At 35.7% G+C, this 25,671-nt stretch overlaps 1 protein-coding gene across 1 annotated transcript in view; it reads right to left on the bottom strand.

Annotated features, from left to right (window-relative positions):
* LOC122816664 (ficolin-2-like) overlaps positions 1 to 25,671 on the bottom strand; it is a 281,492-nt gene that overhangs the window by 155,353 nt on the left and 100,468 nt on the right. The window contains exon 3 of the mRNA XM_044089619.1: positions 10,074 to 10,136. Within this exon, the coding sequence (XP_043945554.1) occupies positions 10,074 to 10,136 (63 nt within the window). The remainder of the gene's footprint in view (positions 1 to 10,073; positions 10,137 to 25,671) is intronic.

The raw sequence follows: 25,671 nt of genomic DNA, 5'->3' as shown, positions 1-25,671 counted from the left end.
GAAAGGGTTGTTGCCAAACTTAGGGAACCTATGACAAGAAAAATAACCAGAGGAACTTTAAAGGTATAAGAGATATTTTAGAAATGTTATGAACTTTTGTATAAAGCAGAGGAATGTGAAAACCAAGAAACAGCACAAATGGAAATATTTATGGAAGATTTAAATATACTAAGGTTAGAGGAAGGTGAGGCTCAAAATATATTAGTTAAGATAAGTTGAGATCAGATCAAACAGTGATATAAATACAATTTGCAGGGAAGTCTGCAGGAAAAGATGATATTCCTATGGAAGTGTTGAAGTTAGAAGGGAAGAAAGTGTTAAAGAACTGAAAGATGTTGTTCAATATTATTTTAAAAGGAAGGGAAGCAACAGCGTCCTGGAAGAAAGGTGTGTTGGCTGTATTACCAAAAAAGGGTAATCAACCTCAGCCTCATATAGACCCATTTCACTTTTACGCCATGATGGCAAAGTTGTTGCCAAAATTGATAGATATGGATCATTTTGCTTTTGTGGAAGGGAGGCAAACATTTGACAAAACTAATAGAATATTGATGATCCAGAGAGAAGCAGAATGTAAGAAAATACCACTGCTGTTGGTAGGTCTTGATGCAGAGAAAGTATTTGATAGAGTAAACTGGAATTTTATGAGTAGGGCAATGAAAACATTTGGATTCCCTTATACAATAATAAGGTTAATTATGAGGATATATAAAGGATCAGAGGCAATAATTAAAGTGGGAGGGTTCTTCTTCAGTATGTTGTGTTTGAACAGAAGGACCAGACAGGACTGTCCTCTTTCCCCTTTGTTATTTACTTTATATTTAGAGCCATTGTCAAAGAAAATAAGGGACTCGGAAATCCAAGGCTATACCTGGTATGGTAATCAAGAAAAGTTGGCTTAATTTGTAGATGACATTATTTTGTACTTGATAAATCCAGAAAAGGACATATCAGTGTTGCAGCACATTTTGAGAGAGTTTCAAGTCTTGTCAGGATATAAAATTAATGAAGATAAAACAAAGGCTATACTCGTAAATTATGTACCCACTCAAGGCTTGATACAGCAATACCTATATTTATGGCGACTTGATACGATAAAATATTTAGGAGTATGGATTAAAAAGGCATCTGTTATGTAGGATGAGACTAAATAAAAGATAACACAAAGACTGAGAAACTGGAAACTCTTATTTAAGGAGTACAAATAATTTTAGCCCCTTTAGTTTTATGTACAGGTCAACCATATTTTTATCAACCAGAGGAAAAGTTATGGACAATAATTAATAAAGAGTTGAAGGTATTTATCTGGGAAGGAAAGAAGGCAAGAGTTAAGTGGGATAAGTTGATCCTTCCAGTAGAACAAGGTGGTGTAGGATTACCTGATTTGAAGGGAATTTTTAGAGCTATACAATAAAGGCTCATACTCATAACCTGGGGGAAATTCTGGAAATAAATAAAAAGTGATTTTTGGATGTAGATCCTTAAGGAGAATAATAACAACCACACAGGATATTATATTCATGAAGTAGAATAAAAAATTCTAAAACCTAAGCCAACACAAGAATAGAGAAAGGAGATTTTGCAAATAAGGATGACAACAAGTAGGGGTACAGAAAATAGGCAAGAGGTGGCTGGACTTATCTAGACAAAACTGGTAAAGGAACCAAGGTATTGGAAGTAAATAACTATAGAGGGGAAAGGTAATAGGGTGAGAAGAGACCAAGATGTTTAGACTGCAGGCTAGACACTGCATTCCCTACCAGAGATTGATATCAGAATACAGGCAAATAGAAAGGGCTAGAGGAATCTTAAGTGAAATACTAGTTCTCATAGAATTTTTAGTTCTAGAATCTAGAATGAAAGCTGCAGTTAAAGAATGGATAATTAGTAGGACATATAAAATATTGCATTATAACTATAACAATCAATCAGAGGAGGTTGCAAAAGATTGATAAGGCAGAATGGAAAAGCAGTTTACAAGAGAATAATGGGAGGACAACCATATGGCTCCCAAGTATGCAACAAAGTCTATAAGGTTTAGGATCTTTACTTGGAAGTGCTTAAGTAGGTATTTTTATACCCCAAGCAGACTTAAATAATTTTTTTCCTCAGGTAGATAGCAAATGTTGGAAGTGTGATGGGAAAGAAAGAGGTAACTGGGAACATATGTTTTGGGAATTTAACTAGTTGGCAGATTTAAAAAAAAATTCCCTACCGAATACTCTGTCAGAAATGTTGGGTGTGCATATGGCAATAAGCAAGGAAAAGTTCTTTTGAGCTGGGACACAGGATCTGAATAGTTTAGACATAATACATCCTTATTAAGTTTAATGCTGTTGGCTGACAAAAAACAATTACTAGAAAATGGAAATCAAAGTCTAAACTAACTCTATTTGAACTATTAAATGTGATATAAAAGAACTGGAAGATGAATATTTAGAAAACGGAAGGAGCAAATTATATAACTATATATGGAAATTGTGGGAAGAATGCATGCAGAAAACTGCTCAGGAGGAGGAGGAAGATGATATTTAACTGAAGGCAGGAATTCACCAATGTATGTAAAGCTGGACTGATGATATGTACAAGGAAGGAAAAGATATATGATGTACAATGTAAGTAAATGGAAAAAATGCTAATATGTAAGTTTGCCTATGTCTTAACAGATAATTTCATAAAAGTGTTTAAAACAGCCTACCTTTATTACTAGTGTCCAATAAGGCTTTGGCACCAGTAAATAATGCAGAATTTCTGTTTTTTTACGTTATATATTTATTTTTTTTAATGAGACATCATCTTTTAGTTCAATATCCCTTGCCACAAGCAAATTATCATCTTCCTGATACACCTGTTTTCTGTGTCTTACTTGTAAGCCCACTAACTCAGGATTACTTTCACTTTCCTCAGTATCTTCTTTGAGGCATTTCTGCTTTTGTGATGTATATCTCAGTAAAAATGATCTTCTACTTTACTTTCTTGGTTATCAGCACAGGCTTCTTCGGTGCTCCTTTTTCATTCAGGCTGGTCTACCCTAAATTCATTTGAGTTGCTACCTTCCTCCCACTTTGTGTCACTTCTTTATGTCACACGTCCATTACATAGGGTATGTCAAAACACAATACCATTAATTTTATGTTTTTTCATTGTTCACAGATTCCTGTTACTTATACTTTACCTTGAATTGCATTTTCTGCTTTACACTAATAAAAATATGCTTATAGCTTTGCATTGTCCCGCTCACCTTATTTTCTGCATTCTTTTTCTTACTGAGAGCCCTTACTCAAATGCCTTTCTTTTTCTAATATGTTTCAGTTTCTGCGCTAACACTTCTTGTAAGTTTCTACAATGAGTTCTGTTTTGGAGTAATTTTTCAGATCAGAATTTTCAATCCTCTCATTTTCAGCTCCTTTATTACCCTTACATTCTTTGGTTTCTTTTGCTCTTTCCTTGGGATATGCTTTTGATAACAGATAGATCCTTTCTGCTGTCTAACCACAGTCAAATTCTCATTTCTTTTGTCGTTCCTATGCCGAATTCATTTTCCTCTTCTCTTTCTGAATCTCTTAGTTGAGTGTCACTGCTTTGATTTCACTGTATTCTTATACTGAATGGGTGTGTCAGCTTGACACATTATAAGAATAGATTCTCCCCCCTTCTCATATTTTCCTTAGTGCTTACAAATGAGGAAAACCTTTTCTTAATATTACATCATGTGTGAAATCATGAATTAGAGACATAAAATGCAACAACTTTCCCAGAACTGTCTGAATGTATACATGTCTAAGATGATACTGTAGTCTGTCACCATCAATGCATATTACCTCTACATTTTGTTGGTTAATAATTTTATACTGAAGCATTAGAGAAACCCTGAAAAGTAAAGTCATGCTTCCAGACTCTGGAAGGGTTTGTAACTCCCTTCCTTCTCAACATGCTGTAAATTTCACTGTCTTGGTTGTAACATAGTGATAAAGGGATGACTCAACTACCCCACCAACAACCTCAGCAGCAATATGTGTCCCTGTCCGTATGCTCAAGGACATTGTGCAGTTCGTGCACACTCTCCTGCAAGTCACACACACTCACCATTTCCATGATGTTTTGGGTCACAGTAGTCTGAGACTGGCTCAATGAAATACTCTAGTTAATTCTGTTATCAGCAGTAGTCCTGGAGTCATGAAGGTTCTATACAACCCCAACAACTCTCTCTTGTAGTGGGTAGACACACCTCAAATGTAAAGTGCTTGTCAGATGCTGTGTGGGCTGGAGTCAAAGATGATGCCTATATGGGACTCTCATGTATAAGATGTCTGTCTTGCACTGGTATGACAGCACCTCTAGGAGAACTTTTGTAATGGTGGATGTGGATGACTCCTTCTCCTGGGGTCTATATTAGAACATCGAAGTTTCAAAACTATCGAAAGCTGAAAACATTGAACCTACAGAACAGCAAATTTTGTTCCTAGGGAAAAAATGTGCTGTTCCAAAACACAAACACACAACACAAGCACACCAAACAAACAACAATCCACACACATACACCTAAAATCTTACACCTAACCCTACACTAAACTATTCACACACCACTAACTATCCACTTACCTTAACCCAAACCCTAACCCTAAGGTTCGTCACTATCGCACACTCACCTCACCCATGCCCTAACCCTAACTCACCTAACCCACCCTAACCCTCACATCCACACAATCGCACACATACCTAACCTGCACCCAAACCCTAACTCACCTAACCCACCCTAACCCTCACGTCCACACAATCGCATACATACCTAACCCACACCCTAACCCTAACTAACCTAACCCGCACTCAATCGCATACTTGCCTGAACTCGACCCATAACTTTCCACCACAGTGCTTAAAATACTGAAGCAACAGAAACGGACAATCAAATTCTTTCCCTAGGAAAAAATTTGGTTTTCTGTTGTTTCAATATTTTCAGCTTTCACTGAATAGGGGTCGATATTAGAACATTCGAAGTTTTGAAACTTCGATGTTCTAATTTAAACCCTTCTCCTGTAGTGTCACACAGAATGCCACTGTGTCACCAGACTCTACCATTTTTGTGTTGCTATAATTGTCAGCCCTATATTGTCCTGCTTTGCTGCACCTTCCACTAGTGTACCTTGTGTAAACATAAACATACATATCATCACTGTTAGCCCATACACATATGTCTTCATAACCTTATGTGATATGCATCATGAAAATACTGCTATAGAATAAATTGTCTAACATACCTTGTCATACAGATTGAGGTACTTGCAGACCAGAGGTGTTTGGAAGGGCAGATATGCAGGTGGGTCATGAATAGTCCTTCACTTTAGTCATGCCATGTGCTATGGTATACTATAATGACCATTACTACCCAGGTGCTCTTCCTACTGGTATATGAATGATTGGTGCCAGCCCATCTTCCACATCCATGTCACCTCATCTTGGCCAGTGAGAGAGACCCAAACTCCCTAACTTAAGTGAGCCACTGCAATGTTAGTTGTTTACTCCCTGTCATAGATCTATTACAGTGTCCCAAGCCTTTCCTTCACACAGAGTATCATATCAGCAACCTTTCTTTGCATCTGTTTTGTGGACCTATTATAGCTACTTACAACATTGACATCCTGCACCCATCCCTGCCAGATCTGGTCCCAGTAATGCTTATATATATATAGCACCCTTGCCCAATAGGTGCATGCCATGCTGGCTAGTGAGCTTATCAAGCAGTTGTTTTTCTCAGATGACCATGCCAATACCAGTACAACTGAGGGAAAAACATTCAATCAGTGGGCATGTATGCTGAACTGCGGAATATGGATGAGTATGGACACTGCTTCTTCCTCCTCCTCTTAATACTATATGTAATCACTGCAGTTACTGTTAAGCACATCTCTACCCACTTTAATGCACATGGTTAACAACTGCAGTTAGTATTATGCATAGCAACACCCTCTTAGTTACTGCAACCGTGCCTCTGTATATGGTCAAAAAATCCCACACGCCTTGTGTCATATAATCCCCACAGTTTCCACTGTTTACAGGTAAAACCCCTTAACCCCACTGGCAAAAGGTACTATGTACTGCCAGTGTGATCTGGTCCCAATACTAATATCTACCTCACTCTACCTGACATCCACCATAGGATTTGTGGCTGTTGCTGAGGTACTTGACCAGGCAGGATTCCTTCTTTAACTCTTTGAAGCTCCAGGGGAGGAGAGGTTCTGCTCAAATGTCTGTACATAGTAGTTGTATGGTTGTAAATAGTGTTGTACAAAATTGTGCCAATGCATTTTATTGCACTAACAAGGTGTTGTTTTGAGGTGGTTATGCTTCTAAAGCCAAATAGTGCCATTATCTGTGAAATGTTACCTATATACAATGTGTTACCTATACATACCAGCATGAGGCATCCACATCAGTTTGAATATTAATCATTTGACCTGAATGCTCATTCATATGGCTTGTCTATGTAAATTCCATAGTATTCATTGAGTGAACCTATTGAGTAGCTATGGCTGTCTCAGCAACTAAGAAAAACTTTGCATGGGGGGGGTGAAAATAGGATTTTACCATTTTTATTGCACAAAGACTTCAAGAAGCACCTGCTGGGACAGCATGATAACCTTCTGGAAAAGGTCAACATCAGGTATGAACTGGCCGATGTTGTCTGATGCATATAGAATCATGTACATTGTGAGATGTGCAGTCATTGTTATGAAAATCTGACCCACTAAAATGATGTGAAATGCATGTTCAGGAGATAGAGATGGAGAAGTATTGTTAAGTATTTACTTTTTCGTGTACTGTGTCATTGTCTTATACAGTGTACAATGTTGTAGATAGGCTTACCACTCTGTACTTGTTTTGCAGCTTCAGTGGAACATTAGCTGATCGTGGCTGGGAGTCAAATAAGGTGGGAGCACCTCTCCCAGTGACAGTGTGTGTACAGCCTTTGTGCTAGTCAGTGATTAACTACAGTTGTGTTTGCAGAATATGTTTGTGATATTTTTCTTCCCACTGAGTTGTGTTTATGCAGGCTCAATAGTGAAAGAAAAGGAGAGGCTGTGACCACTGTGGTCTCTGCTGGCAGCTGTCTCTGATGCTAGGTCACCAGTGGGCACTATGTCTGCTTTCTGCAGGGGATATTTATCCCTGTGCTGGAGGCGACCTCTACCTCTGGGGATTACTGGTGATCTGTGTCTACCTCTTAAGTGGCAGTGAAGGCTCCTCTCTAAAAAATGGACCAAAGTAATCTCACTGGTTACCTGTCAACATTTGCAGAGATTAGTCACCTCTGAGTTTTGCCTGAAAACAGTATGGGCACATTGACAACACAGAGAACTTCCTAATATGACTGGATGAGTCACATGACTGACATACTCCAACTACTGGGCCTCCAGTGGACCAACTGCCCCCTAACATTGACCACCCAAGTGAATGATGATTTAGTTTAATATCCTCTGGGCTGGTCTGGCACCCAGCCATTGCAGAAAACCCTCCCTATCCCCTTTCTTCTGTTTATCTCCCTTTTTTGTCATCCCAGTTCCTTATTCATTCTGTAGCACTCTCCAGCACTACATTTTCCACTTCTGCATGTTTGTGGCCATCTACTGTGCTCACAACTTTTTTTGTATATGTGTACACACACACACACACACACACACACACACACACATATATATATATATATATATATATATATATATATATATATATATATATATAGATAGATAGATAGATATATAAATATAAACATAGATATAGGTATATATTGGTCCTTTTTGTATGTGGCTGTGTTTTTTGTTTGTCTGTCTGACCATGCTACTCACCCTTTTTTCTCTATCCCATCCTCAGCCATCACATAATATCCTCTTCTCCACATATCCTTATTTATAAAACTTACAAAAGGGGATCTCCTAATTAAAACAAAAATGACTTTTCCCCCCTCTTCCTATGTTCACTTCTGCTTGCTCTTTTCCCCTTACCTACTTTCTTATCAGCACCAATACTGCCCTGTTTACAAGTGGAATTTATTTGCCAATGTGCATTCACTAGGTCTTGTTAAGCTGCTCAGATGTGATACCCATCAGCTCCATAAAGCAAGCTGTTCCAGAGCACCCCCTGATATGCAGTAGCATAATGTTGTTTATCCCATTAACTCTACACCTCTGTTTGCCTATCTGGTCCTTTGCTCAGTATACATGAATTATCATGTACATTCTAGATCTCTGGCACCTCACACACCAATTTCCTCAAATACCAGCACTACACTGTTACTTAGTGTGACAAAATGAAATGTTGCCAGCCCAGCTAGCTAGAATTTTTTAGATAATTATATGGCACTTGAAAATATTAATATGATTTATATAGAAATGTGACACTGCCAGTCTAGCTACCTTGAATTTTGCAAATAATATGTCATTTGTGAATATTAATATGATCCATAGGCTTGTCTTACAAATGTAAGAAAACTCTATGTTATGTGTGTATTAAACTACTGTTGCAGAAGTGTGGGTTGAACTGTATGTTATGTATTGAACTTTAAGAATGCAACCACAGTGTACCCTGCTGGAAAAGAGCAGGAATGTGTATAAACTATATGTCTGAGCAAATGTATGTTTTCATGGTAGAAGTTGAAACATACGGGGTTAACTTGCAAAACTCTAAGAAAATAAGTTGAAATTGTTTATGACTGTACTATAAAGTAAGTTAATGCAAAGAGACAGGATGTGTAGAGCTAGGAGGTTTTTCTATTGTCTGGGAACAGAAATAATTACAGGTTTCAAAGGTAAAAGTGTGTAACTGTTTTACGACTTCCAGTTCCAGACAAACTTCTGAGAGATAAATATTTTTTTCACAGAGGTGCTAAATTTTAAGTTTCTGTTAGCCTGGGAACTGAAGGCAGAGGTGACAAAGAATGATGTGATCTGAGATAACCCAGCAGAAATGTTTGATAGTAATTTAAGAACTATCCAGAGAGTGAGTCTGTGCATTTTGTACCTTGTCTTTGGACCTGAAAACATCCATTCATCACTTGCATTGGCTTTGCTCTGTAAGTAAGACTTAGATAACAGTGATTTCTCTTAGACACAGACAGGAACTTAGTAAGATTAGTTTAGATGTTTTCTGTATTTATGTGAGACTATCCTGCAATGTTGTTTTACAATATTTCCTGTGATTCTAAACTATGTTGTCACTGTAGAGTTATTGAGTATTGTCTTGTTATTTTATTAATTATTAAATATATTTAAACCTGTTAATTGTGGCTAGTTTGTTTAGAGATATTTAAGCTCTTAGGGTACTTGCATATGTATTTATTGACACTGTATAGGCCACTCCTAAATAGCCTTAAAAGTCTTGGTCACACTTACCATTTGGATAATAGTAACATTACACAGTAGAAGTGGTCACCCTTTCGGAAGGACCTTATTGTAGCTGATAAGAGTGGTTGGTGGCAGCTGGTGCTACCTTATAGTCTGGAAAGAAGAGGCTATAGCTAGTGAACCTGCGCCAGCCTTCCCCAGGAATGTCTGTGTGTTTGTATATAAATGAAATCTCAAAGTGAGTGTGTGTGTGTGTGTGTGTGTGTGTGTGTGTGTGTGTGTGTGTGTGTGTGTGTGTGTGTGTGTGTGTGTGTCAGCTACTTGGGCAGGGCCATGAAGCACTGGTTGGACAGAGAGGGTGCTGGTGGTTTTGCCTTAACCACTCAGCTGAGATCTTAACCCTATAGCTGTGCCAAGTGGGGAGTCTTACTGGGGAGCTGAAGAAAGAGGGAGACACCAGCCCCAGACTGACTCTGATCTCTGTGTCCTCTTAAGGGAAATTGTAATTTACTGTGTGTGTACTTGTCATCCTCCCAATGTACACATCCTTCACTGGTGCTAGTGGAGAGAATTGAGGTTCCTTGATTACTGGATCAGTGCAGGGGGGGGTCACACTTAGTGCTTCTTTATTAATCACAGCTTGACAGTGTGTAGCCTGACCTCTGCTGAAGGACTAAAATTAAACAAATGTTCTGTGTATTTAACTTAGTGCTGCTTGATGCATACCGTTCTCACCTTTCTGTCCTTTAAGTCCTGCAGGTCCATATTTTCCTGGTAAACCAGCATCACCTTTATGTCCTGCACAAGAAGAGAGGATGTTAGTTTTAATATATTGATTCATTTACATACAGGCAGATTGACATTTAATTTAATCATGAGCTGCTGTCATTAAGGCTATGTTAGTTGGAAGCTCAATAAAAGTGCATTTTTTGGAAATTTCTGCTGTTTACTTATTTATTGATGCAAAGTTCCGTGCAAATTCAAATTGCAAATACAAATCAATAAATGTTGGGATTCTCAGGCCATAATAATCATTTACTAAGACCCTAAAAAACTATGTTATTATGTTTAATGTTTTTACATTAAAATAAGTTCCTGGAAAAAGCAGTAATAAGGAATATGAATAAACATTCAACCCAAACATAAATTAGAAACAAAACAATATGGCTGAATATTGAAAGTCATTGTGAAAAACAGAGGTCACACATCATTTATATAGAGGTGATGGTAATAATCAAGGCAGAACTAAAAACTCAAACATATTTGTCTGACTTAAAATGTAAAGGAAGTACAGAAATACTTCAATCTCTACATTTGAAAACATTGTCAAATACACATCCAATATGGAGCAGAAACAGTTCAGTCAAACTTGAGGAATATAGTAAGACTTGAAAATAAATAGACAAAGTCTGAGAATACCTAACACAGTTGTATTTTATTTGAACTATAGTGCTTAGTCAAGCTACACCAACATCAAGTTGCAAGTCATCAAATCTACAATATCGTAAAAACAGTGAAATCCCTTCCCCCCACCCATGATTCAGCACTTACATGGATTTTACATGGGAAAAAGAGGTCAAACACTGCTACGTTCCCCGACTGTAGACCCAGGATGTGACTGCTAACAGATCCATTACAACTTCCTTTGTAGCAACACTGAATTCTCTTCAATGGTTTAACCTTCTCAAATCAGCAGAGATCACATCCTTTAGATCTTAATTCTAGTATCATTGGATTCCTTTTCAAGTTTTAACTTTGTCCAAACATAGTATCAGTGAACTATGACTCAATAATGTTTAGGATTTCTGTGTTTGTAAAGCTGAAGCAAAATCCACAGCAACTCACTTCTACAAAATATAAGAAATCAACATTTTCTGGTAGTGACTGTCATAGGGAAGCAGTGCAACCTTTGTCCCATCCATACCCCTCAACTTCTTAGCACAACACTTCTGGACAAAGCCAAAAATAATGGGGGACACAGGACCAAAAATAGGGACATTTTTTTTTAAATATTGATCTTACAAACTTATAAAGTAGATGGAATAACAGTCTTTGCATTAGCATGCATTTTCTGAAGGGTATGAAGGGTCTGAAACTCAAATGCTTGTCATTATTTAGTGTCTGCAGTCCTCAATGATTTGCCAGAAATCTACACATTTTGTGATGAACACACCAAAACAATGAGGCAAAAATCCAGACATTCTGTGAAATCTAGACAGCTGAGAGGAATGGCCCCACCTACTTAAAGAAACCATCTCTCAGATTACTATATTTTGTGAGGTCATTTTCATGTTGTATTAGTGTCAAGAGTATTGGGATAGTCACTGCCAAATGGAGTCTCTCCACCCACCCTCTCAGTCTCTTTCCTGCATGCATGTACATTCACACACACACACATACATGCATGTATTATACATAGTTTTCTTCCTGTTTGCAAAATAAATCTTCAGTTACTCGTTTTATTAATATCACTTGTCGGAATCACCTTTTGTAATGTTCATTAGGTACCCAGATCAAACGAACCATAACAGAACAGATAAATAATAATTTACTTCAGATGTTGATTTTAGAGATTTTTTAAGGAAGTAATCTAGAGACTTTATGTTTGATTATCTGAACTGTAAATGTATAAAAACAGAGGATTCCATGCAACAGCACTTTTTTTTAAAACCTAATCATCTTATTCTATGAGTCTTGCTCTCTGTCTTTCTACCCCCACCCCATCTCTGTCATTTCGAAATACACTTTGGTCAAGTTGGGGTTACTTCATCATGCATATTAGACATTGCATAGGCACAATGATATAATGGTTGAGCAAAAGCTGAATTATGCTTAATATCTGCATGCATTCTGTCTCTTTTTACATTGATTTGAACATAAATTACTCATTACTTATAATAGGAACAGACCATCAAAAAACTGGTATGTAAATGGCTTTAAGCATTAATAAGTATCATACACAAAATGCTTAAATGATCCTGGTTAATGTACCACTGTATAAACAGTGTGCAGCAATAGACAGCCATTTGTATACATCTAAAGTAGTCTTATACAGTTTACTTAGCATTACATTCACTCTGTTCTTGCTAGCTGCAGCATTTGTACAGTCAAGACAAAACAAGGATTTTCTTCTGCCATCTGGAATGTATGTTCACATGTAAGACTACTAACCTCAACACAAGCATACATACATACATAGACACACACCTACATAAAAGGTAAATATGCTTAATCAGATCACAACATTCATCCTTCAGCCAACAAAGGCAGCCACAGTTTATAACAGCAAACTTTTCAGAAGCCCAGGCTATACAGCTATCTCCTATAACAATAACGCATGTCTTCCTGTAGTTCCTGAACAGAAACAAATAAAAATGCCAAAACACTGACAGCCTAATTCAATTCCTAATCTTGATGAACATTGTTTCTTCACCATTGCACATGTAATTATGCCCCTGATATCCAAATACTTAAATGCTGAGGCTTCCCACTGACTATTTAGCCTTATATATTTGCCTCTTACTCTGATGACTAGAAAAGGTATTCCACTTTTAGAGAAGACATTATCCTGTCTGGAACAATGTCAAACTTCTGTTATAAATGCCCGAATTCCCAATGGTCTACCTGAATATCCCTTTTCAGTTACAGCTGCAGTGCATATAATAAATAGTAGCATATTTACCTACTGCTCTGTCTGAGAACATTTAAAGTTTAGTATGAGTGAGGTAGTCCCTTTTTTAATTTCTCCAAATCTTCTGGGTTTCTAACACCATGTTGGGAATGGACCCCATTCCTAAGTCAAAGTACAATTAAAATGCATGAAATTAGTATTGTTTCAATCTGTGATGTCAGATGTCAGCCAAAAGTGCTCTTCGCAGCACCCCCAATGTGTCCAGTAATGACTCCTTCTGCAGTTCATACAGAGTTACATGGATTGGTAACATATCTAAGTACGATTGTAGATTCTTTTTTTATAAGACTCCATTGCTCCTACTTCTATTGGAACTGTCTGAGTATCTTTCTTCCACATTGCTCTCGTTTCTGCCTGAAGATCCTGATATTTTATGACTGTGTCTCTCTGTATGCAAGACACTGTATGGCGATTTCAATGATCAATGCTACTCTTGTCTTCTTTTCTTGAACCACTATATCTGGTTTTGTAGCATCTGTCTTTTGAACTGTTGGTAATGGGTGATCCCATGTGATATGTTTGTTTGTGTCTTTCGGCTTTTTCCTGGTTAGGGGTCGCCACAGTGGAACTCCGGTCCGCTAATGATTGGCAGTAGAGTTTTACGTGCTGGCTTGCTGGGCCTAACGCACAACCTTCAACGAAGGAACGCCTGTTCACGCATGTTGCCACACAGAAGACGCTCTAACTGAGGATCGAATGGGCTACGTCTAACTATGAGATGACAATGCTACCGCAGCACCACCACCGCAGTGATCCCATGTGATATAAACTTCATAATTTTCTATGATGCTTTGTAGCTCATGTTTCCAGTGTTTTTCATCCACTTCAATACCATAATGCTTGCACAATCCGCAGTGCAACAATCATGCCACGTTATTATGCCTTTCAGTATACAGTCCTTCTGCCACTAGTATGTCGCAGCCAGCATTGAGGTGTGCAACTGTTTTCAATTTGGTTTTATAAAACCTACATTTGTCTGTTTCTCCCACATGTTCAATGGACTTTGTAAACCAACGTGTACGTAGCCCACTATTTTGGGCTGCCAATATTAACCTTTCATCTTTTGGTTTGAATTTGCCTCTCCTCAACCATTACTGCATTTGTTCCTGATCAACATGAGGTTCTTCCAGAAGTTTTCTATACTTGCAACTATATTTATGCTTTTTCTACATTTCTCGCCTTCTCATCTTGTCCTTCTCCTTTTATTCTTTCTTTTGTTTTTTGGCACATTCAGTTTCGGCCTGATTTTTATCCACTTCTGGTTTGATTTCCATTCCTGCTTGACGCCAATATGCTTCTTCTAAATTAAGTAGAGAAGTCATCTTAGAGTTATTCTCCTTGTGTTTCAACACTTTCACTACATTTGGGTCTTATGAGGTCAGCAGAAATGTGTGCAGTCCCACAATTGTTGATCTATACATGTAATCAGTTTTAAGGAGACCCATCCCTCCTCCAGAATGGGAATATATAAACTTGGTATACACTGACTTTTATAAATCATTTGGTGAGCATGAAGCATCCTTCTTGTTTTCCTATCTAATCTATCCAACACGTTTTGGGGCCAGTCAATCACTCCAAAACTGTAAGTTAGGACATGAAGAGCAAATTGGTTTATAGCTTGAATTTTGTTCCTAGATGTCAGTGCTGTTTTCAGGATTAATTTAAGTCTTTTGAAATATTCCTTACCAAGTTTTATTTGCATTTGTTCATGTTCTATTGTTGATCCTTCATCAGTTCCCAAGTATTTATATACTCCCTCTTGCTCAAGTTCTTCTATATCACATTCTTGTCCCAAACCGATGTTTTCCTGGCGTTGCAGTTTTCCTGCTTTAGAGGCTGCTTTTGCACATTTATCAAGACCAAATGACATTTTTATATCATCTGAAAAGGTTTTGACAACTTGCAGTTGTGCTTTCAGTTCCTCATCTGATGAGCTATACAGTTTTAAATCATTAAAAAGAGAAGATGGGAAGTCTTTACCCTTTTGTTGTTTTCTAGGAGCCAAATTATAGCCATGGCCTAAGCTGTTAAGTAAACAGATTAATGGGTTAAGGGCAAGGCAGAATAGCAGAGGTGACAGAGAGTCACCCTGGAATATCCCCCTTTGGATTTTTATCCCTGGGATAATAATTTGTCCTTTATCATGGCTGAATTGCAAAGTGGTCTGCCACTGTTTCATGGTCAATGTAATATAGTGGATCACTGAAGGGTGTATCTTATACATTTTTAAGCACTCTTTTATCCATGAATGTGGGATACTATCAAATGCTTTTTTGTAATCAATCCATGCCATACTTAGATTCTTCCCTTTTTTACAGTTCTCCACTATGACTTTATTTAACAACAAATGATCCTTTGTTACATATGACTTTCTTTTATTGCCCTTTTGTTCTACTGCTATAATTGATTTTTCTTCTAAATGACTATATACTGTTGGCATCAATTCTAGTGTATAGTTTATATGTCGTCGGAAGGCAAGTTATTGGTCTATAATTTTTAGGGTAGCTTGCATGTTCATGCACTCAGCTTCATTCCTACCTCTCCTCTATCTGGAAATGTACCTGCATTCTCCCAACCTAGCTCACCACCCTTCTAACCCTTCAACACCTAAGCTCTATACTAACCTTCTCTACAAAAGGAATAATAACTCTTGTCAATATTTTGTCTTTTTCTACATTGCAACCTCCCATAACTAGAAAATCTTGTTTGTTAAAATATGCTATTAGAAATATAACTCCAAACTTACTAATGTCCTCAACTTGATAACTACAATGGTTTTCAGACCAATGTTGTAAATAGTTTTCTTTAAACAGCATATATTTTTCTATTTCTACTTTGCATTTGCTGTGTACTTATATTCTGTGTATTTACTTGAATATGCATCCTACTATATTTTGTATTGTATTCTGTATCCCACTGTATTTTGTATTGCTCAAGCTTTTCTCCCAGGGCCTCCACTGAAAATGGGCTCCTTGGGCCCAGAGGACTTACCCGGTCATCAAATTGCTGGAGCTTTTCTCCCCAGGCCTCCACTGAAAACGGGCTTCTTGGGCCCAGAGGACTTCCCCGGTCATCAAACTGGAAATAAATAAATAAAAAATAAGTAGGAGCATTGTTTTTCCTGTTGTTAACCAGGCTGGTGTCTGTTTGGAGTGTCTTTATAAATAGTTCTTACTCATGGCTAAATCTTCATGCAAAGATGTTAATACTTTCAGCCAAAAATTAGGTACTGCATCTGGGCCTGGAGTTTTCCAGTTAGAGGCTTTTCTTATCTTTATTTAATTCTCTCTGGCTGTTACTTCATCTCATTTCATATCCTGTATCTTTAACCCTCTTATTATTTCTTTAACCTCTTCTATCCATTTAGCATATTTGTTATGTTTCACAGGATCTTCATAGATACTTCTCCAAAATGTATCTATTTTTTCTTTTTTTGGCGGTGTTTCAATTCCTTTTACCTTATTTCCCAATTCTCTATAAAAGGTTTTTGGATCATCAATAAATTGCTTATTTTGTACTTTTTCCTTTATATTTATCTTTGTATCTTCTAAGTCTTTCCGCCTGTGCTGAAATTTTTAGTTTGTTATTTGCGATAATGCATGATAGATCTTGATCTGTTCTAATACTGTGCATTGCTTTTATCACATCTTTCTTAGTATTTTTGTTGATCTGTTCCCTCTTCTATAGTCTTCTAACAGTGGCAGTTCTTGTCTTAGCTGCTTTATAATTTTCTCTGTTTGATATTTCCATGATAGTATTTGATTTCTCCTCCTTCTTTCCCTTGCTACCCCGTGTTCTTGAGGTAGAACTGTATCAGTTATTAATTTAGCAGCACAGTAATATATTCTTTTTACTTCTGTTATATTGCGTGGATCTGTATGGGCAGTCCTAATTACTATGTTCATTTGTTTTATCAGACTTCTGAATTTGGGGTTTTATTAATCTTCTGCAGTCTATTTCTTTCATTGATCTTGATATACCTGTCTATGTCTATTAAATCAAACATCTCTTGTCTTAGCTCATTTTCTTCCAAACTGAGGGCATATCCCTTGTTTTCTAGTTCCTGTAGGCATTCTATAGAAGATTCTATAGCATCTTCCTGTGGCACGTTCTCTTCAATTTCATCCTGTGCCATCCGTAGCTCTATCATATGGGAACTCACTGGCCTATCACTCCTCAATATTAACTGCATCAGGGTTTCCACAGTTTCCTGTTCCTTCCCTTGCTGTCTAGCTTCAATTGAACATTTATACTGGTTATTGTAGAAGGCTCCAAATTATCTTCATATGGCACCTGACCAATTACTACCCATTCCACTGGTTTCCCCTTTATTTGTATATCCATTACTCTGTCCTGTTGTGGTGCTTTCTGAATTAGATTTTCTACACTGAATCCTTCACTTTGCAGGTATTGCATAACTTCAATTTCTATTTCTTTAACTTCTCCATTACTAATCTCCTTTTCTATTTTTCCTCTTTGTCTTTTTATTTTTTGTATTGTAAAGTTTTCCATATCTGGATTCCTTTGCCTGTATTTCTCTTCAAATAACTTTGGTGCTGCTCTTTTTGTATTGGTTACTTTTGCTTTCTCCTTTGCATAAATATTACACCATATTCAATTGTTTTTCTTTCCCATATCCATATTTCTTCTGCAGATGTTTCCTGATCTTCCTGTTTCTTCCTACTTTGGGGACTCACTCCATCCTGCTGTGATGTAACCTGTGTTACACCTTCTACATCAAATCCTTCTCTTCGCAAGCATTCTATAACTTCAGCTTCTATTTGTTTAACTTCTACTATACTACTATTCTACTATACTAATCTTCTTTTCTACATTCCATCTTTGTGAGTTTATTTTTTTATTGTGAAATTTTTCATATCTGGATGCCTTTGCCTGTATTTCTCTTTAAATATCTTTGAGGCTGCCTTCTTTACATTGATTAATTTGGCTTTCTCCTTTGCATAAATATTACACCATATCAAATCTCTCTTTCTTTCCCATGTCCATATTTGTTTTTTATATTTTTCAAATATCTTTTGGTTTTGTTGTTTATATTTTTGTACTACCTCAAATGCTTATTTTTCCAAACAGATCAAGGTTTCTTGATCTGTATATTGTTTTTTTCACAAATCTGTTGTATTAATGAACACAAGTTTTCTTTTGAACCTTCTGACAATTTTTCTTGAGGAAGTATGTTTCTTTCCTGTAATTTCTCTCTTAATCAATTTGTATATCTTGTGTCTGGAAATTCTGAACTTTTTGCATGGTAGTAACAATACATAATTTCTTTCTTATCCTCAATAGTTCACTTTATCATCTTTATGGCTCTTCTTTGGCCTATCAGTTTTTGTGATTTTTGTAGACTACTATTTCCTTCTACAACAGGGGTGCCATCCTCCCCCTGTGCCTGGCCTATCCCCATTGTAGTACTGTTTCCGTGTTTTGAGGATTCTACACTGTATTTTTCCATTCCTGGCACCAGTGTGCCCACCAGGATTGGGCACTTTTTTATCCTGGGTCTTGTGCACCCAGCTATCTTTTTTAGTTTTTAACTTGCCTCTGTCCATGATGTATGCTATATAAATACAGTCTATATATCAGTGTCGCCTTGGTGAGATTTTGTGAAAACAGGGTCCACCTTGCGAAGGTACTCACCAAGACCTGAGTATGAATTTGATTTCAACACTACTACTCTCCTTTGCTTGCTGACTTTTCGTTTCTCCATTCAGACCCCTCATATGTACTCTCTGATTTTGGCTAACACAAGCCAGTCAGGAAGAAGTTAGAATACACAGGCCTAAGGAAGAATAGTTCAGTCAAATGATTTTACCTTCTGCACTTCAAATTCCAGTATTTGGGAAAATTAAATAGGGAACTAGGAAAAAACCCTACATACATACATTAACAAAAATACTAGATTAAAAACAAGAAAAATGCAACAATATCCATAGACATGTACTTAAATTTGAGCAACACTCTTTAAGGAGGCCACAGATAGTTAGTCCAATAACAATAGTCTGTGGCTTAATGCCTAAAAAAGTGTTTATTACAGATTGTTCACTTAATTTTCTTAGTGAGGTGAAAAGTACACAGTGTCTGGAAGAAGTGATTTCTTTTTGTAGTGTGAAAAGTCTGATTCTTAAAAAAAGTCAGTATATAGGTATAGGTAGTTAACAAGCACTGACTTCAGGAAACTATACCCATTTTCCCAGAGCACTGGCTGGTTAAGTGACTTTTTCAGAATTACACAGTTGGCAAATAGAGGCTAGGGGCATCAACACCGAACCCTGATTATTAAGAGCTCAGATGCTTAACCTATATGCTAAATTCCAGACTTACTTTGGACCTACTACAAATGAAGGTAGAAGGCAATCTTGTGACTTTTGAGATGGCAGATTGAAATAGTATAACTATTATAAATGAAAAGAAAGAGCCTGGTCTACTTCCCCAAATTTTTCTCATGTCCAAGCAAGTTTTTGTAGGGCATCTGCTTCATCTTATTCAGCTCTTTCCCTATTGTTGTAACAAAACTGTTTGTCATCTGCCTCTGCTCTTCCCATATTCACTACAGATTTATCTAGTTTGTTGAGATTTCCTTGTTGGCCCTTTTTATTTTCTTTAAGATGCAAACTTAGTGTCCCTTCTATTCTGCTGCTAATCATAACACAAATTTTCAGAAACTGCTCATATCTGGTTTTGGGCAGCTCACCACACTTGTTTTGCTCCTACAGCCACCATACCAGAAGTCCCCATTCATTTATTATTATTTTAATATTGTCTAAGGTCTTTATGTTATTCATTGCTACTGTTTCTTTAAAAATGCATGTAAAGACTAACTTCTAAATATATAATCTCTTTACTTTCATATTTCAATTCACTATTAGTTTTCATGAAATAATTTAACTCTTTGTTAATTAGTAAGGTATTAGATTTATTCTGTTTGAACTTTAGACCTGTCATCAGTTCAAAATACTTATATATATATATATATATATATATATATATATATATATATATATATATATATATATATATATATATGTATGTATTTTGAACTGATGACAGGTCTAAAGTTATATATATCTTGTTTAGTGAAAAATCAATATTATCTTTTGTAAATAGTATACTGTCAGCAAGTAACTGAAATGTGAAAATATACTGAGCAATTATTCTAAATCATACTTAATCATTGTTATATTTATGCAATTGGCTAGATGCTTAATAGCCAAAGCAAATAATAAGGAAGGCAAGAGACAGCCTTGTTTTTGTCCTTGAATATCTTTATTGACTGAAAAATTAAAAAAAAATCCTAATTTTACATGAGTATGAATTTTTGATAAAGATGATTAATAATTAATGATTAATAATTAATGATTAATAATTAATTAATAAAATCACTTGTAAATATGTATATTTCTAATTTCACAGTTTCAAATCAAAAATCGTAAAAAACTGTAGAGTATCAGAAGATCATACAGCATAAGGTTTTCCTTAATTCAGAAAACGCCAAATTACATTCTTAGCCTCTGACTCCTAAAGCCTTACATAAATGAGTTCTAAGATCCAAAATGATATTGTGAACTAATCAAATAATCTGTAAATCTGTCCCCTATTGTAATATGAAATATATGGAAATGGAATAAATTCCATGCTGTTTTAAAAATTGCTGTAAGAAAATAAATGCACAGAATAGTGCTGAAATAAAAAAGTGTTATGTGCCTCTTTAAACAGGAATATACAAAAATGTTTTGAAGCAAATTAGGAAAAATAACTGTTTCTATAGCACGAATAAAGATGCAAATGGAAAGGCTGAAGGAAAAAAAGCTCCAGGTTATGATGGCATCATTCCTGAATTAATTTTTACTTAATTTATTGAAAGTACACAGAAATTAATATACCCATTTTCCTTTATTAAAACAGTTAAAGATCTGTTTGTGTGCTCTTCTTATAGATCCATATCATTATTGAAGATTCCTATCATGTGATCGAAAATTGTAAACGGCGAACATGTATTGAGCGAACCCGATTGGTCGAAACATTGAAACGTTGCACACGTAACATGGAAATCGCCGTAGGGAATATTTTCCCTTTACTTCAATGCAGTACAATCTCAGAGTAGGAATATTTAAGTAGCGGGGGTGTGCAGGGGGTCTTGCATCCTTGCCTACAGCATTTAGGTAAGTATAATTTTTTATTTTTATTTTTTAATATATTTTCGAAATTTTAAACATCACTCATATGGTGTCGACCATATGGTGTTCGATGTTTGAAACTTTCAAAAATATAATACTGACCTCATTATTGAATATGGATTATGATTTTTCTATGACAGTCCTTGCCAATAGAATAAAACATAATAGTTACATTAATAGAGGAAGAAAAATCTGGCTTTATATTAAATAAACAAACACAGGATAACCTAAAAAGAATAAGTATGTTAACTGATTATTTTAGTAACAATAAATGAGAACTGTCTCTAAGGATTTAGAAATCACTCTTTAAATTTATTAATTTTGTCATACAAGTGGGCAGTCTATTTAAAGAATCCTAAAGAAAAGCAAAGCAGTAGTGAACTTGGTCAAAAGTGAAAAACAAACAATCCAAGTAAAAACTTGACCAAGAACATTGAACCACAGTTTATTAAAATGACCAGCAAAGGTAATACAAACACCAAAGCTTTCGGGCTTGGCCCTTCTTCAGCACATTCCCATGCCATAATTCTGTTTGCTGTTCATCCATTATAACGGAAAATAATTTCTTTCATCCCATCACTAAACAGAAATATATATTTAATTTGTATGCAATGTGTAATGCTGAAAATATAGTATACCTTGCTACCTCTATTCAATGTCATGCCTTCTATGTGGGAAAATCCACAAGGAGACTAAAAGATTGTATTATAGGACATCGGTCAGATATGCATTGAGATATACTTACTAATGCATTAGGTAAACATAAAATGGACATGGGTTCAAGTCATGACTTTAAATATAGAGTAATGGATATAGTTATAAAGAATGTTAGAGGGGGCAATACATGCAATGATGTGGCCGTGAAGGAAAATGAATGGATACTTAGGTAAGCTGCAGATAAGTATCCAGGACTGAATGCTGCTATAAGTTTAAAACCAATACTGGTGAAGAAACAAATGCAATATTAGTGAATGTAATTTATAATTTAGTCACATGATGGGGTTCTGGTCACATGACTTGACAGGTATTTAAGTGAATTGTGATTTTGATGTTTTATTGCACTGAAGAAGGGCCAAGCCTGAAAGCTTTGCTGTATGAATTACCTTTACTTGTCATTTTCATAAACTGTGGTTCAACGTTCTTGGTCGAGTTTTTACTTGGATAGTCTATTTAAAGATGCCAGTTTTCTTAAGTTTATCTTTACTTTGCAAGCAAATGTATTGTGATCTGATAAAGAATATGATATCACCTTACCTTTTCTATTGTAGAAACAGCATCATTTAAAATATATACCTATCAGTTATTGACTGTGTATAAGATCTATAAGAGTAATCAGTGTAAAACTGAATTGATTCAGAAGTGTTATTAACATGTATTAGATTAAGTAAGTCAAGAAAGTTTACTAAAGCCTTAACTAGTGCTGAAATTCTAGGTTTGTTAATTGCATTACTATCATTTTAAGTATGCAGTTAGTCTCCTGCCTTTGTTATATTTCCTTCCATCATGAAGGTTAAAGTTTCTAGATACTGAGCTCCAGTTTTCCAAATCCAGTACATATTTGCTAAGGTTAGAATTCTATTTTTGATATTCAGTAATGACCAAAAGTATCACACCTTTATCATCATTTAAACAGTCAATAACCCTAGGCATTATAACAGAATGTTTTATAAGAGTGCCCCCCCCCCTTTCTTTTCCTTAAAGCTGGCAATCATTAGTAATTGCATATTCCTTTGTGTTTAATCTGCTAATACTTTCTTGCAATACATGAATTTCTTGTATAAAAGCCATTGCATTTCAGCATTTTAAATAGTTAAATTACTTCTAGTATTGCCAGTAATGAGGCCATTTACATTTAAGGAAACACATTTAACGAAGACATCTTACATCAGTCACATTTTTATTGCTATTAGTAGTTGCTATTCTATGACCACTACCATAGTCCAGATATTTAGAATAATAACTGTATGAAAACAAAAGGAAAACTATTAAGTTCACAGGCTCAATGGTAAGTACTAGGCTATTTTTTATACTTAAATTAACCTATTCTATTTGGTGTTAGATTATCCTTACCCATCCCATGGTTGATAATTATATATTACCTCCAGTTAGAATCTAGGATCATACCATGGATAATTTGCTGGCCGGATCCACACATGGAAAAAAGCATTTAAGATCTGCCTCTGTCCATTAGTATCATAGGAAGCAGTTCTGTGGCAATTATTTTGTTTCCCATCCATTGATTCAAGTTGAACTTGAATATGGACAGAGATGAGCTTTATTTTACATGGAGGAAGAGTCTGTTCAAGACAAGCATTATCCTTTGTAAGATAAACCTGTCCCTCCAAACCATTCTATGATGTTGCAAAAGGGATATAGATCCCCAGACCAAGAATTTATGATATTTGACTTGCTGATGTGCAGCAAATCCAACAGTATTGGGTCAAAGCATGCTTTGTATGCCAGACACAGGGTCACCTCTTAGCAGTCTGTAGGATACTGAGTATAGTGACAGGGACTTGAGTCAGTCCATGTAGGGCATATTCTTTTCCTTTTAGTAAGGCATCTGTCTGAACATTCCAGTTGATGCATGGGTCTGGACTATTGCCAGATCGCTCATTTTACTTAACACAAGCACACAAAAAAGTACTAACAATATTAAAGACAAATGCAACTAATCCATTTCCCTTCCCTGCAACTTAAGGTTCCTAATTTGAATAAAAGTACCATTCAAATTATGCTTTTAATTCTCTTTTTCTCTCTTGTACTCATTTATAATAGTTGGCAGACCACTATGTATGCCATCAAACAAAAGCTTTATATGGGTTAGTTTTAAGTATGTTATAAAAATGTAAATTACAATGATATGATTAAAAAGGGCTGTTTTTATTTCATCTCCAATACTGTCAGACACTAGTTTATAAAATATATAATTATAATTATCTTTCAGATGTCCACATAAAAATAATTATTAACCATAGATAGATATAGTTGTAGCTCAAAAGATAGAATATACATTTATTAGAAAGTTTTTGGGGAGCAAAAAGAAAGAAAGCAAAAATGAGTGAATGTTAATTTGTGTGAATCACATTTTGGTTTAATTTATGTGTATATATTATGTCAATGAAATGAAGTCTGCAGGAAAATCAACGTTGGAATGAAAAAGTGGTAGTTATGAAGATGTATGTGCAAGACTGTGTTATAGCAAGTGTTCATGGGTTAGGGCCAGAGTAAGGATTAGGTAAGGGGATAGATTCAGTGCTGTGCATAGTTTGTGTTGTGTGTGCTGTGTGTCCTTTTGTCTTGTGTGGTGTCACTGTTAGGGAAAGGATTTTTAGTTGTGTAATGTGTGGGGTGAGGGGCAGGGGTAGGAGTGGGGTTATGGTTAGGGTCAGAAACCAAGAAAGGTGGTGCAGGAAGCAAAGCATTGCCTTAGTAACACTATCAAAATCTTTAAAGCGTGTGCGTTCTTATATACCTGTAACCCATCAAGCAAAATCTTAATATTAAATTAAACATCTCCCATTAGATTGAATGCAATTCCCACTGGTTAAAAATAAAACAATCCAGAATTTTCTATCAATAAGATATAAATCTGTAGAATTTATAAGAGAAAAATGAAAACTGTCTAAAGGTTATATGACAATTTTAGCCCAAATTCAATTACTTGATTAACTCCAAATATAACTTTAACAATGACCTAATTTCCAGAACAGAAGTCTAAAATACTTTCTGAGCACATTAACTCAAAACAAGCCATTATCAAATGCTTATAAATTAATAATTCAAAAGAAGTTCAATGACAGATACTTACATGCCTCAATCTGGGAAAAAATGTGATCACGCTTTTAAAGACACCACTATAATAAAAGATTCTATAACGAATAGTATCAAATTTATCCCACTTAAAAAACTTTATTTTACTCAATTTATGATTATAAATAATGCACACTTAACCCCAGCAAAGAAAACACTATATTTTCCTAATAAATCTTTCAATTGCAAGGCATGTGATGATATAAACAGATATAATGCATACATTTTTGTCATTATCATACTTTCAAGTGCTGTGGCAATTTTTTATAACAAGAATAAAATCTATAGTCCCCACTATTAAAGTAATTGATTGGAAATTAACTTTGTTGACTCTTCCTTCTACTAATACTCATGAAGAAAAATTTTATATAATAATTATTGTTTCATCGCTTATGAAAATCCATATTTTAAAAACAAAAATGGCTAGAAGTAAAACATTAAACTCATCTGAGTTCATGACATCTGCATCTGCATCCAAACACTTAAAAGCTGTCAAATGTATGCCAATGCTATATCAGATGACACGTAAAGGACCAAGAAAAGATAAATGGCCTAATCTGTTAAAAATATTTTCTTAACAAGACCTGACAGATGATCAGTTTATGCTACATTAATCTTAGACAAGATACCTTAACAT

Source organism: Protopterus annectens, chromosome 1.part1, assembly GCF_019279795.1.
Source record: "Protopterus annectens isolate FY-2018-M chromosome 1.part1, PAN1.0, whole genome shotgun sequence".
NCBI classification, from domain to species: Eukaryota; Metazoa; Chordata; order Ceratodontiformes; family Protopteridae; genus Protopterus; species Protopterus annectens.
This window is presented reverse-complemented; position numbering and strand designations above follow the sequence as displayed.